Source organism: Rhinichthys klamathensis, unplaced genomic scaffold (assembly GCF_029890125.1).
Source record: "Rhinichthys klamathensis goyatoka isolate OS25496 unplaced genomic scaffold, OSU_Roscu_1.1 h1tg000330l_1, whole genome shotgun sequence".
Taxonomy (NCBI): domain Eukaryota; kingdom Metazoa; phylum Chordata; class Actinopteri; order Cypriniformes; family Leuciscidae; genus Rhinichthys; species Rhinichthys klamathensis.
Window position 1 is genome coordinate 2,475,324 of NW_026606845.1, and position 15,186 is coordinate 2,490,509.

At 40.0% G+C, this 15,186-nt stretch overlaps 1 protein-coding gene across 3 annotated transcripts; it reads left to right on the plus strand.

Annotated features, from left to right (window-relative positions):
* Window positions 1–537: 537 nt before the first annotated feature.
* Window positions 538–14,442, plus strand: dennd1c (DENN domain containing 1C). 3 transcript variants are annotated; one of them, XM_056272038.1, is made up of 23 exons: window positions 538–730; window positions 1,695–1,759; window positions 2,323–2,366; window positions 3,582–3,631; window positions 3,720–3,839; window positions 4,106–4,175; window positions 4,715–4,795; window positions 4,878–4,952; window positions 5,271–5,324; window positions 5,435–5,545; window positions 6,364–6,464; window positions 7,209–7,254; window positions 7,348–7,449; window positions 7,527–7,652; window positions 7,733–7,834; window positions 9,569–9,659; window positions 9,743–9,783; window positions 10,016–10,066; window positions 10,770–10,817; window positions 10,921–11,040; window positions 11,263–11,348; window positions 12,533–12,740; window positions 13,521–14,442. In XM_056272038.1, exons 1-23 carry the CDS (start codon window positions 714–716, stop codon window positions 14,409–14,411), a joined length of 2,700 nt encoding a protein of 899 aa, XP_056128013.1. In that variant the 5' UTR covers window positions 538–713; the 3' UTR covers window positions 14,412–14,442. The 3 variants fall into 3 exon arrangements, with proteins under 3 accessions (XP_056128013.1, XP_056128012.1, XP_056128014.1); XM_056272037.1 differs by having other exon boundaries at window positions 540–730; window positions 13,518–14,442; XM_056272039.1 differs by lacking the exon at window positions 4,878–4,952 and having other exon boundaries at window positions 540–730; window positions 13,518–14,442.
* Window positions 14,443–15,186: the final 744 nt, after the last annotated feature.

Genomic DNA, 15,186 nt, shown 5'->3' on the forward strand with positions numbered 1-15,186 from the left:
ACATAAAAAACATTTAACATGTTATAAATATGTAACATTGTATGCACTTTTTATTATTTCAAAATGCTCACTTACTAGTCTAAGTAAAATGAATGGCTTTCTGAAGTGATTCAACCTAAAGATGAGACTCGATCTACCAGAGGGCAAAATATAGTTATTATTGAGAATATGGGATTATAAAGTGGATATTATAGTCAATAGGCCAGCAAACGTCATGTAGGTCTCTCTCTCTCACACACACACACGTCTGGTTTACTATCTTTGTGGGGACTCTCCATAGACGTAATGGTTTTTATACTGTACAAACTGTATATTCTGTCCCCTTACACTAACCCAACCCATCACAGAAAACTTTCTGCTCTTTTACATTTTCTAAAAAACATCATTAATTATGTTCATTAATCAATTTGACTTGTGGGGACCATTGGCTATAGTCCTCACAATGTAGGTGATTTCACGTCTTACTATACTTGTGGAGACATTTGGTCCTCACAATGTAATAAAAACAAGAGCACACACACACACACAGAGAGAGAGAGATCAGGAAGTGCTGTCTTGAGTTGAGTGCTAGTCGGCGGAATTGGCTGTTTGATGTGAGGATGTGTGTGTGTGCAGAAGAGTGTGTGTGTGTCGATGTGAACTAAGGATCTGATGACTTTGGTCTGCTGACGGCCCCTGAACACCCCGAATGGGCCCCGACACACAAGAGCATCATGGGCTCCAGGATAAAGTAAGATTCTCTCTCCGTTTGCCTCTCGATTTCTCTCTGTTTGCTCACATTGCGGTCTCCTGCTTACTTCCTCTTCCTCGCTCTGTCGTTCTCGGACGCGAGGCTTTCCATCACGATTCAGCGAATAAACCCGAGCACCAGAGCGAGTGTCGAGATGATGAGATCTGCAGATGGAGAGTTTGGACAGGTGTCCTCTGAGATGATGTCCATCACCTCTCCATCCTTCATTTCAAGCTGCCTTAAGAAAAGAAAAGAAAAGAAAAGAAAACGCACAGTGGCCTCAAACCTGCTTCAAGCCACACTCAAATCTGCCTGAACGTCATTGCATTAAACAACATAATAAAAAGTTATCTGTATGACGTACGTCACTTTTCTTCATCGTTGCTGAAGTCTCATAGTGTCGGAAACCCATAGGTGTTTTTGCACTCTTCAGTGGACGTATGAAGTTTCTCACTGGTGTTGAAAGTCACTATCAACACCCTCAACACCACATCTATCATGAATATCATCTCTTATATCTCAATCGCTGATGGACACTTTTCATTCGCAGGTTTTTCTAAAATTGTGCTGATCTCCCATTAAAAGCCATACATAAAAATCTGAACATTTCTCAAATTCTCTCAAGAGCAATTGACTGATCATTTTGTAATTAATGCAACATTTCCAGCCACAAACATGCTGTTGATCACTGCGTTTGCATGAATGTAGTCGAGTCCGGTTGAAATGCTCAGTCAGAAGTATTTTCTGTCGATGTGCTTCTCTACTTCAGCAGTCGACCACATCCTGCTCCTCGCATCAAGCTTTATTAAGAGTGTATGAGCAGAGTGTGTGATCCACTCAGAGTCGTCGGTCATTCTGACAGCGTTTGCTTTTCACATCAGAACTGTAATGTTTTTCTACTGTGATTTCAATGCTTGTTTTGTTATGATGACTATTTTTTTTTTCATGGTTTTGTTGTTCTCAGAGAAAACCCTGATAAAACGTTCTACTGGTGCTTTCAAGCCTCATGTCCAATCGCCAGAGATAAAGGTGGGTATTACACACACACACACACACACACAGGGACTAACTGATGCAATAAACACACACACACACACACACACACACACACACACACACACACACACACACACACACACACACACACACACACACACACACACACACACACACACACACACACACACACACACACACACACATAGGGACTAACTGATGCAATAAACACACACACACACACACACACACACACACACACACACACACACACACACACACACACACACACACACACACAGAAGCCTGTCTTTTCTGAGAATGGCTCTTCCTGTCACATGACTGAACCAGAAAAACCACACACCCGGGCCGATACACACTCATCAGAAAGAGAAAAGCAGGGGAACTAGTTAGTGCGCTGTCCTCTGCTAACAGGGTTAAAGAGAGATGAGGTCGGGCTCAACTGGTCTGGTTACTCTCTGTGGATAACTGTGACCTGACTTTAACCACATCCTCTAGTTGAGAAATGAACTGATGTGCCTGACCCACACGTGTGTGTGTGTGTGTGTGTGTGTGTTTTCTTTCTGTTTGAGTAGATCCTGGTGTGCTGTTTCAGTTCCCTGAAGACTTTAATGATGAGGTTAGTCCTCACGATCACTGTGGTTCTTTCCTTCTTCCTTTTATTTATTTATCTGGTCACACTTTAGATTAGGATGCAAGCCTCACTATTACCTGTGACTCTTGCTGTTTATTAATAGTTTGTAAGGTAGTTAAGTTTAGGTATTGGGTGGATTAAGGGATGTAGAATATGGTCATGCAGAATAAGGCATTAATATGTGCTTTTTAAGTACTAATACACCTAGTAATATGCATGCTAATGAGCGACTAGTTAATAATGAGAATTGGACCCTAAACTAAAGTGTTACCATTTATTTTTAATAATTTATTTTATTTTATTTTATTTACATTAATATAACTTAATAGCAACGGTTTAAAATAGGGGACAATTATATTACATTAAAAAACAGGTGAAACTCGAAAAATTAGAATATGGTGCAAAAGTTCATTTATTTCAGTAATTCAACTTAAAAGGTGAAACTAATATATTATATAGACTCATTACATGCAAAGTGAGATATTTCAAGCCTTTATTTGTTATAATTTTGATGATTATGGCTTACAGCTATGAAAATTTCACAATATTCTAATTTTGAATTTGGGGTTTCATAAGCTGTAAGCCATAATCATCAAAATTATAATAAATAATGAGTCTATATATTAGTTTCACCTTTTAAGTTGAATTACTGAAGTAAATTAACTTTAGCACAATATTCTAATTTTTCGAGTTTCACCTGTTTATAATCAATTTTATAATTGATAAAATTTCAGAATTTATCCTATTTACTTCTTAAAACATGTTCCAAGTCTTATTTTTCATGATTTAGCTGACATTTTTAAAGAATTATTTTTCTTTCTTTCATCTTTCCTCAAAATATAACAAACTTGTTTCAGCTCTGCTACAATATATAGTATAACAATATATACTTAGTCATTGTTTTAGCCTTTCTAAACTGTATACAACAGTGAAAAGTATTTTAAAGACTATTAATATAATAGAGATTACACCAATAATAGAAAAAAATGAAGATAGATATTAAACTAAACAGGCCTTACCGGGTAATTTTACATTTAGCCTCCCCATCTGGGTCCAAAAGTGTCCTCAGATCCGCCACAATCCTCTGCAAACACACACTCTTCATGATCCACTGCAGTCTTCCTGTTGAGCTCAGAAATATCTCACACTGCATGTAAAATAGGTTGCGAATATTGAGTGATAATACGTCTTCTCACACAGGAGTCTCTGCAGTCCTTGCCTCGCTTCTGCTTCCCTTATGACATAGAGAGGTGAAAATCACTCATTATTATTATTATTATTGAATATAGTAATGCACACGCCAGTCTTTTGACCTTTTATGACCCGTCCGATTGCCAGGGCGAAGGACACGGTTGCCGTGCAGCACTTCGCATTCGTCTTGACGGATCTGGAGGGATGCCAGCGCTTCGGTTTCTGCAGACTCACGTCCAGCTCTCAGACCTGCTTCTGCATCCTCAGGTCTCACACACGCAAAACACACCGTTTCACTCAGTGCACATGATTGAGGACCGGTTCTCATCCATGAAGCCCCTTTCAATGATCAACAGTCTGATCTCATGGCCGTTGGCTAAACACATTCACCAAGCCCAGTTTTCATGTCTCGTTAGATTCACTTATTTGCAATAAATGGTGAACGTTAGAGTTATGATCTACTTTAAGTTCTTAGTTTTAACTCATAATAAGTACATAAACAGCCTTAGCAGTGCGATTTCTCTCTCTCTCAGTCATTTGCCATGGTTTGAGGTCTTCTACAAACTCCTGAATAACCTAGCGGACTACTCGACGAAAGGACAGGTGAGGGTTAAACGGACAAATCTAGTTAAAGTAGATCTTGATAAAGTCTCTTCTGCTCACCAAAGCTGCATTTATTTGATCAGAACTACAGTAAATTAGTAATATTATTACAATTTAAAATAACTGTTTTCTATGAATATATGTTAAAGTGTAATTTATACCTGTGATCAAAGCTGAATTTTAAGCATCACTACTCCAGTCTTCAGTGTCACATGATCCTTCTGTAATAATATCCTGATTTGAAGCTAAATTATTATTGGTTTTAAATGTTTAATAATGGTATCAAAGTTGAAAACAGTTTTTGCTGCTTAATATTTTTGTGGAAAATTATACTTTTTTCTTGTCATTTTAAAATGAGAAAAATAGAAAACAGTTATTTTAAATGGTAATAATATTTCACAATATTACCGTTTTACTGTATTTTCAAATCGAATAAATGCAGCCAACCTACATTTTTTTCCAAACATTTTCCAAATGATTTGAAACTTTGGCCCGTTAATGTGTCTAACGCCGTTTTGTTGATTTGCACACCCTGGCAGACCAACGAGATGAAAGAGCTGCTCTCGGTTCTCTACAAGCAACCCGTCCCGCCGGCGAACGGCTCCATCACGCTGCAGATGGTAAGTGCCGATTGGCTGCTGGAAGTTCCGTTTATGACATCACGTGTGACATCACAATCAGGGTCGTTTGTTCTTCACTGAGGGAGGGAAGCTAGTGATCGGAAGCAAGATGCCTGGCATCTGTGGACACGCCCCTAAAGGGGAGGAGTCAGAGGGGGTGAGTCCCTGACCCGCTGTACAACGAGCCGACCGGACTAAACCTTCACTCCAGCGTCTAATTAATCCTAATGCATGCCATAATACGGGATTGACCCAATCCAGCATCTGAAACTAATCACAAAACGGACCAATGCTTAACTAAAACACTAACTAGAACTCGAATTTATCACAAAATCAATCACAAAACCTTTGTTCATCTAACCTAAAACCCTTGAGACAGACTAACTAGAAGGCCTAACGACTTTCATGTGGTAGCTGCTAACCAAACATGCAATTTCGTTGGGCACTTTTGTGAAATATTGTTCCTCTGAATCAGATCCCGTACTTTATCGCGCCGGATCCCAAAGCCTTGCCCTCAATTCCAGAGAGTGTGAGTTTTTCCCCATCGTTTCTATTCTATGATTTCAATAATGTGTGGATTTGATCTGCCTGGTCATTTCTCGGTTCTTATAAGCGTGTGTGTGTGTGTGTGTGTATCAGAGGAACCTGACGGAGCTGGTGGTGGCGGTGGACGTGGGCAATCTCCTCCAGCTCTACGCCAGCATGTTGTTCGAGAGACGGATCCTCATTTACTGCAGTAAACTCAGCACGGTGAGTTTAGAGAAGACGCTTCAGTGCCTTGATTCGCTTCGGCTACTAAAACTGAACATGAAAACAGAAGAGTATGGCGCTAGCAACACCAAAAGTCACGCACTTGTGCACTATTGTATGCCTTTTTGGCATCAGACTTTGATGTGATGAAAAAATAACCTTTTAAAATTCACACATTACACGGATGAGTACACGGTGCATAAGTACATAGAGTATATTTGGGACGCAACTCAAGGTCATGGGTTCAATTCCTAGGGAATGCATGTACCGTACTGAAATGCATAACTTGACTGCAATGTAATTCGCTTTGAATACCAAAATGCATTAATATTAATGTGAAACAAAGGAATAGTTCACTGAAAAACATCCTTCACCCTCATGTTGTTCCAACCCGTATCCCCAGCTAACAGTAAATGCTCTTGTAACTTTGGCTAATTCTGGGAAGGCTTTATTAAAGTTATGAACAAACATTCTTCCAGTAACACATAGTAATAGAACATTTATTCAAAGTTGGCACAAAAACATTATGTATCATGGATATTCATAGTAATAAATAATGGAACATTAAAAAAAAAAACCTCCTTAAAAACCTTTTAACAAACTAAAATGTTTCAGATTAAAGTTCTATTAATATCCATGATAAATGTATACATTTTTTAATTTATAAATTCCAAAACTCAATTAAACATCATTGCCTGTGAATGTTATTTCTTTCATTTAAGGCAGAAAAGTCACTTGATGCTAGACACTTATTGTGTTGGATCTAGTCAGGACACGGCTTCATTAAACATTAAAACTTCAGTGCTTTGTGTGTTCAGCTCACGGCCTGCGTACACGCGTGTAACGGGATGCTCTTCCCCATGTACTGGCAGCACATCTTCATTCCAGTGCTGCCACCTCATCTGCTGGACTACTGCTGGTATGAGACACACACACACACAAACAGGCGCACACATCTTTGTGGGGACTCTCCATATGCGTAATGGTTTTTATACTGTACAAACTGTATATTCTGTCCCCTTACACTGCCCCTATCCCTAAACCTACCCATCTCACACAACTTTCTGCATTTTTACATTTTCAAAAAACATTATTTATTATGATTTATACGCTGTTTTCCTCATGGGGACCGCTGGCTGGTCCCCACAATGGTGATTTCAGGTTTTACTATACTTGTGGGGTCATTTGGTCCACTCCCCACAATGTAATATAAACATGAACATACACACACACACACACTAAACCTACCCATCACACACACACACAAAACCCCTAAACCTACCCATCACACACACACACTAAACCTACCTATCACACAAAACTTTCTGCATTTTTACATTTTCAGAAAAACTCATTCTGTATGAGTTATAAGCTTGTTGACTGTGATTTAGGCCACAGTGACACGAGTCCCCATGAGTCTGTGTGCATTCAGGTTTAAGTCCCCACCGGAATAGAGAAACATGTACACACACACAACCATCAAATCAAAATTTATTTATATAGCACATTTAAAAGAAACTGAGTTTGACCCAAAGTGGTGCACATTTATAAAAAATAAATAAATAACATGGGGCCCTCAGTATTATATATTGCCTATAATATTAATGTTAACTAATAATATTAACACATCCTCCATTACCACCACCTCACCTTCGTTTTCCAGCGCACCGATGCCGTACCTCATTGGAATCCACTCCAGCCTGGCGGAGGTACGACGATTCCCTCATTCATCGTCTTCTCTCACAGTTTGTGTCGCATAAACGCTCACATTACGGTTCCTTCTGTGTGTTTTGGTGCGACAGAGAGTCAAGAGTCGAGCTCTGGAGGACGTGGTCATACTAAACGTTGACACCAACACGCTGGAGTCGCCCCACGAGGACCTGAAGAAGATCCCGGCCGACGTGGTGAGACTCGCTTGCTCGTCCTCGCAGGACTCTGGCACGCAGCGGCTGAAGCTTTACGGCAAACACTGTTTCTGCAGGTGGCGGGACTGAAGGTCAGGCTGAAGAGACAGGCGGCGTCGGCGGGGTCAGGGGTCGCGCACGCGTTCCTCCGCGCGCAGGCTCTGCTGTTCGGCGGATACAGAGATGCCTTACAGTCGCCGGCCGTGAGTGACGCTCGTTTACATAAACATTAGCATCAGGTTTATAAATGCTCTCTTCAATGTTCCCCTCTCTTACTTTGAAGGAAGGGCCGGTTGTGTTCTGCAACGAGTCGTTTCTGAGTCATAAGTCTCAAAGCATGCGCGAGTTTTTGGAGAGCGCGGTTCACCTGCAGTGTTTTAAAGAGGTAACTGCAAACTCACACATTCACAATGTCAAGTCAAGTCACCATTTATATAGCGCTCTTAGCAATATAGATTGTTTCAAAGCCACTTTACAGTGAAATTACAGTGACACTTTACAGCCATTCGTTTGCACGACAACAGTGTTTGGTGGCTCGAGAACGCAAACTTTGAAATAAGTTACAAGGTGAAAAACGTTATCATCTCCATGTAAACTTCAAAAAGGTGAATCTGTAAAAACGGTGACGGCGCGCACATGCATATTATGTGTTTAGTCTATAGGTATGCACAATGTCAGGAATTATCTTCAGGCAAGACACTACAGGCAAAACCATTGTTTTTTCATGCACTGGTCAAATTTGAGGGCCATTTTGCTTTCATAATATGTCTTCTTCTTCTAGTTTCAGACAATCACAACAGACTGGGCCATCTGACCAATCAGGGCAGAGTAGACCAATCACAGCAAACTGGGCCATCTGACCAATCAGAGCAGAGTAGACCAATCACAACAGACTGGCCCATCTGACCAATCAGAGCAGAGTAGACCAATCACAGCAAACTGGGCCATCTGACCAATCAGAGCAGAGTAGACCAATCACAACAGACTGGGTCATCTGACCAATCAGAGCAGAGTAGACCAATCACAGCAAACTGGGCCATCTGACCAATCAGAGCAGAGTAGACCAATCACAACAGACTGGGCCATCTGACCAATCAGGGCAGAGTAGACCAATCACAACAGCCTGGGCCATCTGACCAATCAGAGCAGAGTAGACCAATCACAGCAAACTGGGCCATCTGACCAATCAGAGCAGAGTAGACCAATCACAACAGACTGGCCCATCTGACCAATCAGAGCAGAGTAGACCAATCACAACAGACTGGCCCATCTGACCAATCAGAGCAGAGTAGACCAATCACAACAGACTGGGCCATCTGACCAATCAGAGCAGAGTAGACCAATCACAGCAAACTGGGCCATCTGACCAATCAGAGCAGAGTAGACCAATCACAACAGACTGGCCCATCTGACCAATCAGAGCAGAGTAGACCAATCACAGCAAACTGGGCCATCTGACCAATCAGAGCAGAGTAGACCAATCACAACAGACTGGGCCATCTGACCAATCAGAGCAGAGTAGACCAATCACATCAGCCTGGGCCATCTGACCAATCAGAGCAGAGTAGACCAATCACATCAGCCTGGGCCATCTGACCAATCAGAGCAGGCTCTCAGTAAGGATGGGTGTAAAGAGGCCGAATCCTTGATCAAACTGTTTCACACATTGTGAGAAAAGTGCTGATGATGCAATGTATATTAAGAAAAAATGTAAAAAAAAAATTTACGATGGTTGCATGTAAACCTACTGTTGTGGACTTCTTAGGGAAATTAGGAACCTTTAAAAATAGCATAACTGGGACTCTAAAAAAAAACACACTTTCTTTCTTTTTCTTTCTTTCAAGTTTTGAAGATTGTTCAAGCTGCTCTTTTGCGTTGAGCTGCAAAAAGAGCACCATAAAACCTTTAAAAATGAAGCCAAATGTTATATCTAAAGTTTTCTGAAGTCATACAATAGCTTGGCAACTTGTGCATCATCATATTCGAACCTGATGTGAAATTAAATTTGAACTTTACAATGGAGGGCCAGATTAAAAAAGATATTTACCAACAGACTTAAATGTGTAACCAATGACGTGACTGCATATTATCTTCCATCATAATCTCATGTTGTTCTCAGTTTATTGACGGCCGGCTGGAAATGCTGAACCAGGGCAAAGAGCCGGAGGATGCGTTTGAGGAAGAGGTGCTTCAGTGCGGAGCTTCGTCAGGTGTGTATTTACATCCATCAGAGATTCAGGTTCGTTTACTTGAGTGCTCGTTTTAACATCCCTCTGCTCCCCATTCCTCTCAGGCGCCTCTAAACTGCGTCGGCAGTGGGTGGGGAATTTAAAGGTACGTTTTACTCAAACTATTAACAAGATGTGACTCTGGAAGACTACCATACTACTCTTACTATATCTGCAGTGTGCATACAAGGCACACTCAGGGAGTTTTCAGCATATCTACATGATACATTTGAAATTGAAAAAAAGATATAGTACAGTAACGTACAAGAAGAATGGACTGTCAAAAGCTGCTTTCACACAAAATTGGATTTAAAAAATAAATAAATCTCTCTTTACAGAAAGGGGGAGGAGCGCTGATCGTGACGTGGAAGTCTACGGCTAACAAAGCAGTGAGTAAATACTGCATGTACACTACTATTCAAAAGTTCGGGGTTGGTAAGATGTTTAATGTTTTTGAAAGTAGTCTCTTATTCTCACCAAGGCTTCATTTATTTGATGAAAAATGCAGTAAAAAACGTATTATTCTGAAAAAGTATTACAATTTTAAATATCTGTTTTCTATGTGAATATATGTTAAAGTGTAATTTATTCCTGTGATCAAAGCTGTATTTCAGCATCATTCCTCCAGTCTTCAGTGTCACATGATCCTTCAGAAATCACTCTAATATGAGGATTTGATGCTCAAGAAACATTTCTGATTATCATCAATGAAACCTGTTGTGCTGCATATTCTTGTGGAAACTGATACATTTTGTTTTTCAGGATTCTTTGATGAATAGAAAGTTGAAAAGAACATTTATTTAATTAACTAATATAGAAATCTTCTGTAACATTATAAATGTCTGTCCTGTCCCTTTCAATCAATTTAATGATTAAGAATAATGAATTAAGATTAAGAATAATTTCTTAAAAAAAGAAAAAAAAGAAAAAAAATACTGACCCCGAACTTCTGAAGGGTAATGTAATTCATATTTCCATTATATTCGTTTATAATGTGCTGTTGTGCATGATTAAATATTGCATATTCTCCATCAATAAAGTTTCCATATGTGTTGTACATGCATGACGTAAATCTGTTAATGTCTCACTCAGAGCAAATATCAAAGCAAATTTGGGCTGAAAAACCTCCTGTCATCAAAGGTGAGTTTATATTCTGTAAATGGCATGTGGTTCCTCTTTGTGCACAACATAAGCGAGTTAATTCACGTTAGTTTACGTTGGACCTTTGGATTTTCCCTCTCAGGATCAGACAGAATCCCACATGCTACAGCGGGGCGGGTCTGTGTGTGGGACGCACACGTATCGCCTCATCCAATCAGATTGCCTTCAGAACCGTCTACCAATCACACAGCACTTTGGCAGGGTGAGTGACACCTGAAAGCACATGTCTACATACCTTTATACTATACAAAAATCAATGCATGATTTTAATATTTTATTGCATCAAAGGCAGCAACTTGGGAAATTATCCATTTCAAATATCCTTTAATTCACCCGAGTGTGAAAACTGCAGCAGTTTGGCTCCACCGTGTGTTCATCCACAGTACAGCACATGCACTTTACTTTCTAATATGCTGTTTTTCAGTCTCGACCACGAAGGCCGGCACGCAAACACCCCAGCAAACAGGACACAGAGGAACAGACAGAGGACGACGACACCTATGAGGACAGGTGAGAGGAGAGGAAACGCATGCATGAAGATTTGCCGTTTAAGGGGGTAGTTCATCCAAAAATGAAAATAAGCCCATGATTTACTCACCCTCAAGTCATCCTAGTGTATATGGCATTCTTCTTTCAGACGTATACACATATTTTACACATATATTTTTAAAAAAGAAGTCCTTTCTCTTCCAAGCTTTATAATGGCAGCGAATGGCCGTTTGTGTTTTCAGTTTCTGTAAAAGTGCATCTATCCATGATAAAAGTGCTCCACATGGCTCTGGGGGGTTAATAAAGGCCTTCTGAAGCAAAGCCATGCATTCATGTCAAAAAAATGTCCATATTTAAAACTTTATAAAGTAAAATAACTAACTTCCGGTCAAACGAACATACAGATTCCACTTACGCCTAATGCACAACTTGTGGCGCTAGAAGTAGCGAGTGTGTCATGGCGTAGCGTAAATATCAGCAGACTTTATAAAGTTTTAAATATGGATATTTTTTCTTACACAAACGCATGATGCTATATAAAGAACCAGTTAAGCCCAGTGTGGTTCTTTGGGGTGGTTGTGGTGCTACATGTTTATAGTACCAATGCCATACAAAGAACCCATTAAGCCCCTGTATAATTCTTTAAAAGTTATCTTAACTCTTTATTAGTCTCTTAGTGTAGTTGGGGAAATTTACACTTTAAAAAATACACTTAAAAAAAACATGAAAAACAACAACTGTGAAATGCTAGGCAGCACATGGTGCCCAACAATTACCATTAATGAAATAACGGTTAAAGATCGTTTAAATAGAAACGGTCAATGACTGGAAACAGCGTCTGCCAAACAAAAATTAAGGTAAAATTTCATAATTTGCATCGTACTTTTGTTAAGCAATGTTTAACAAAAAACAGTTACTTTACAAGATTAATTTTGTGAAACACTCTCTGTAAAACTCTAATGTAACTATCACTGCCTTTAAGTTGCACTTTTATGGACTTCAAAACAGAAACAACCATCCACTGCCATTATAAAGCATGGAAGAGCCAGGACATTTTTTTAATATATCTCCGATTGCATTCGTCTGAAAGAATAATGATATATACACCTAGGATGGCTTGAGGGTGAGTAAATCATGGCCTAATTTTCATTTTTGCGAGAACTATCCCTTTAATGTGTCTCTTTAAAACGCATCTCCCTTTGCAGTGTAACAGAAAGTGCTGAGCAGTGTTCTGGCACCAGCGACTTACAGGACGAGGATGAGCTCTCCCTCTTGGCTGACCCGGAGGAGATGGACCTGCTCGGGGAGATCTTCGACACCCTGAGCGCTCAGAGCTCCAGAGAGCCGGGTTTACTGTACGGCACGCGCAGTCTCGACCTCTTCAGCTCCGACAGCAGCGACTTCATCAGACATGTAAGGCCTGGATCCTCTCACACGATCCTTGTAAACGATGCGTCTGTCAACCTGCAACAAACACGCCACATTACAGTCTTAGCTTATAAGAGCACATTTTACAGTCTTTATCCCATAACCAGGTGTTTAACCCCTATATGTTATGCATCATATGTTCTTCTAACAGTGGAATATTTTCCCTACGTGATTTATGGAATAAAATAGCTCTAATAACAAAATATGTAAATGAATTAGGGAATTGTTGTCATATAGCACAACTCCTCACTGTTGTTAAGTGTAATAGCTCTCTGATTCCTCGTGTTGGTTTTTGTCTAAAAATAATACAATTCATGTGTTAAAATTGGTAAACACTTTCAAATAAATGTAATAATCATAGTAACTAATTTCATCTCAAAGTAATGTGGCTTAAAACAGCATATTACTGGTTACTTTTATTTCCAACAATGCATTATGTTGTAGTTTTTCTGAAAGTTAAAAAAAGTGAAGGAAAACAATATGGCTACACTGTACCATAAAGGTTAAATATTTAACGGCTAAAATGCATAGTAATCATTTAAAACATTAGATGAACGGGTAAACCAAAGTGGCTTTGCAGCGTGAAAACAACATAAACAAGAAATGCTTCTCAAATTAAGTGATGTGTTACCCGACTGCTGTTTCTTGAAAACTTGAAATAGTCGAACAGAGCCGTCCGCTCTAACATCGGGAACCTGTCGGTGGAAAAGGAGAAGCACATACACTTGTCCACACACTCTCACCATTTAATTTCTCTTTCAGAAGAGTTGCACCACACCAAGTCAGGAGAGTCTGAGCCAGTCTTTTGGAAACAGCGGAAGTCTTATGAGCTGGGAGGAGGAGGAGCCTGGCGGCAAGAGGGAGGAGTCTGATGCCATGATTGACAGGCCGGAAAATGAGCTAAACGTATTAGAGAAGGACTTAAACGTGTTAGGGGAAAGTCTGTGTTCAGACCTACAAAGTTTAGAAGATACTTCTCTGGTTCCTGAAGTGGTTTCTCAAGAGGTGCAAGAGGATCAATGTTTGCAAAAAGATGGACAAATGAATGGAACAATGGAGGAAAGCTTGGATACCGAGACAATAGTTGAAGAGAAAACAGAGACAATGGAGGAAAGCTTGGATACCGAGACAATAGTTGAAGAGAAAACAGAGACAATGGAGGAAAGCTTGGATACCGAGACAATAGTTGAAGAGAAAACAAAGACAATGGAGGAAAGCTTGCATACCGAGACAATAGTTGAAGGGAGGACAGAGACACAACCTGACAAAGAAGAGGAACATCAGAAAGAGCACAAGACGACCAATGACTTGGGGTCAAATGGACCTGCAAATGGAGGAATCCCCTCCGCTGTCGTCCTCAACGTAGAGATAGACAAAGAAGAAGAGCCAGAGGAGAAAAGTGTTGAACCTTCGTCACCGAAAGTCTCGTCTACCGTAGCTCTGTTACGGTCTAGGTCCTTGACTGACTCCTCTGCTTCCCAAGGAAGGGAAATCTCCATGAAAACTCCCATCAGAACCTTCAAAATCAATGTGGGGTCAAAAACAGGTGTGCAGACTGAAGAACAAAGTACAAAATCACCCGTTACATCGACTCCAGAAGAGCAAGACCCGGCTCCCATTAAGGTCTCCGAGCTGAAGAAGCGATTCGAACATTAGAGCATCATAAATCAAGTGTATCGGAGTAAAACGATTATAAATAATACTACTTGAGTCAACATGAAAAGACACTTGCAACACATTTAGATTTTTGTAAAGCAACGTTTCTGAGTCAAACAAGATCAAATTGATTTTATGCACTGGGTTTTGATTGGATTGTGAAAAGTTGCCATTCAGTACTAGACTCTGAGGTTGTGGAAGGACACTCGCCTCATGAAACGCCTCATGTACCCGTTGGTTGAAACTTGAGCTTCAGGTTATTACTTTTTGGTGAGGGACTTTTTTCCCCCTTTGGAATAATGTAAACGGATGAATCGTTCAGATTAAGACCAGAAACACGCATCAAATTGGGTCCATTTAGATTTTTAATTATTAACTTTAAAAAAGTAACTAATGTCATCAATGCCAGTACTGACAAATAAACCAAGTCCAACCCCTTTCATCCAAATATCTTTAATCATTTATAAAAGGCTTATCAGAGAGCAAACATTGACAGAAACGGTCCACATGGCATCTCAAATGACAAGGCTCGAAATTGTGACCATTTTAGTCGCATATGCTCCTGAAATTTAATCTGTGCGACCTAAAAAATATATTTGGGAGCATTTGTGCGAGTGCAAATAATGGTTGTGGTGCACGGTGTCCATCATACTATCCAACGTTACATCAATCAAACTTCATCCTTACATTCTTAACTTTAAAGCAGATTTTAGACTGGTTAATATTAGCTGTCAATCACTCCCACTCCCTTTCACTGCGCTCCGTTGTCACGTGA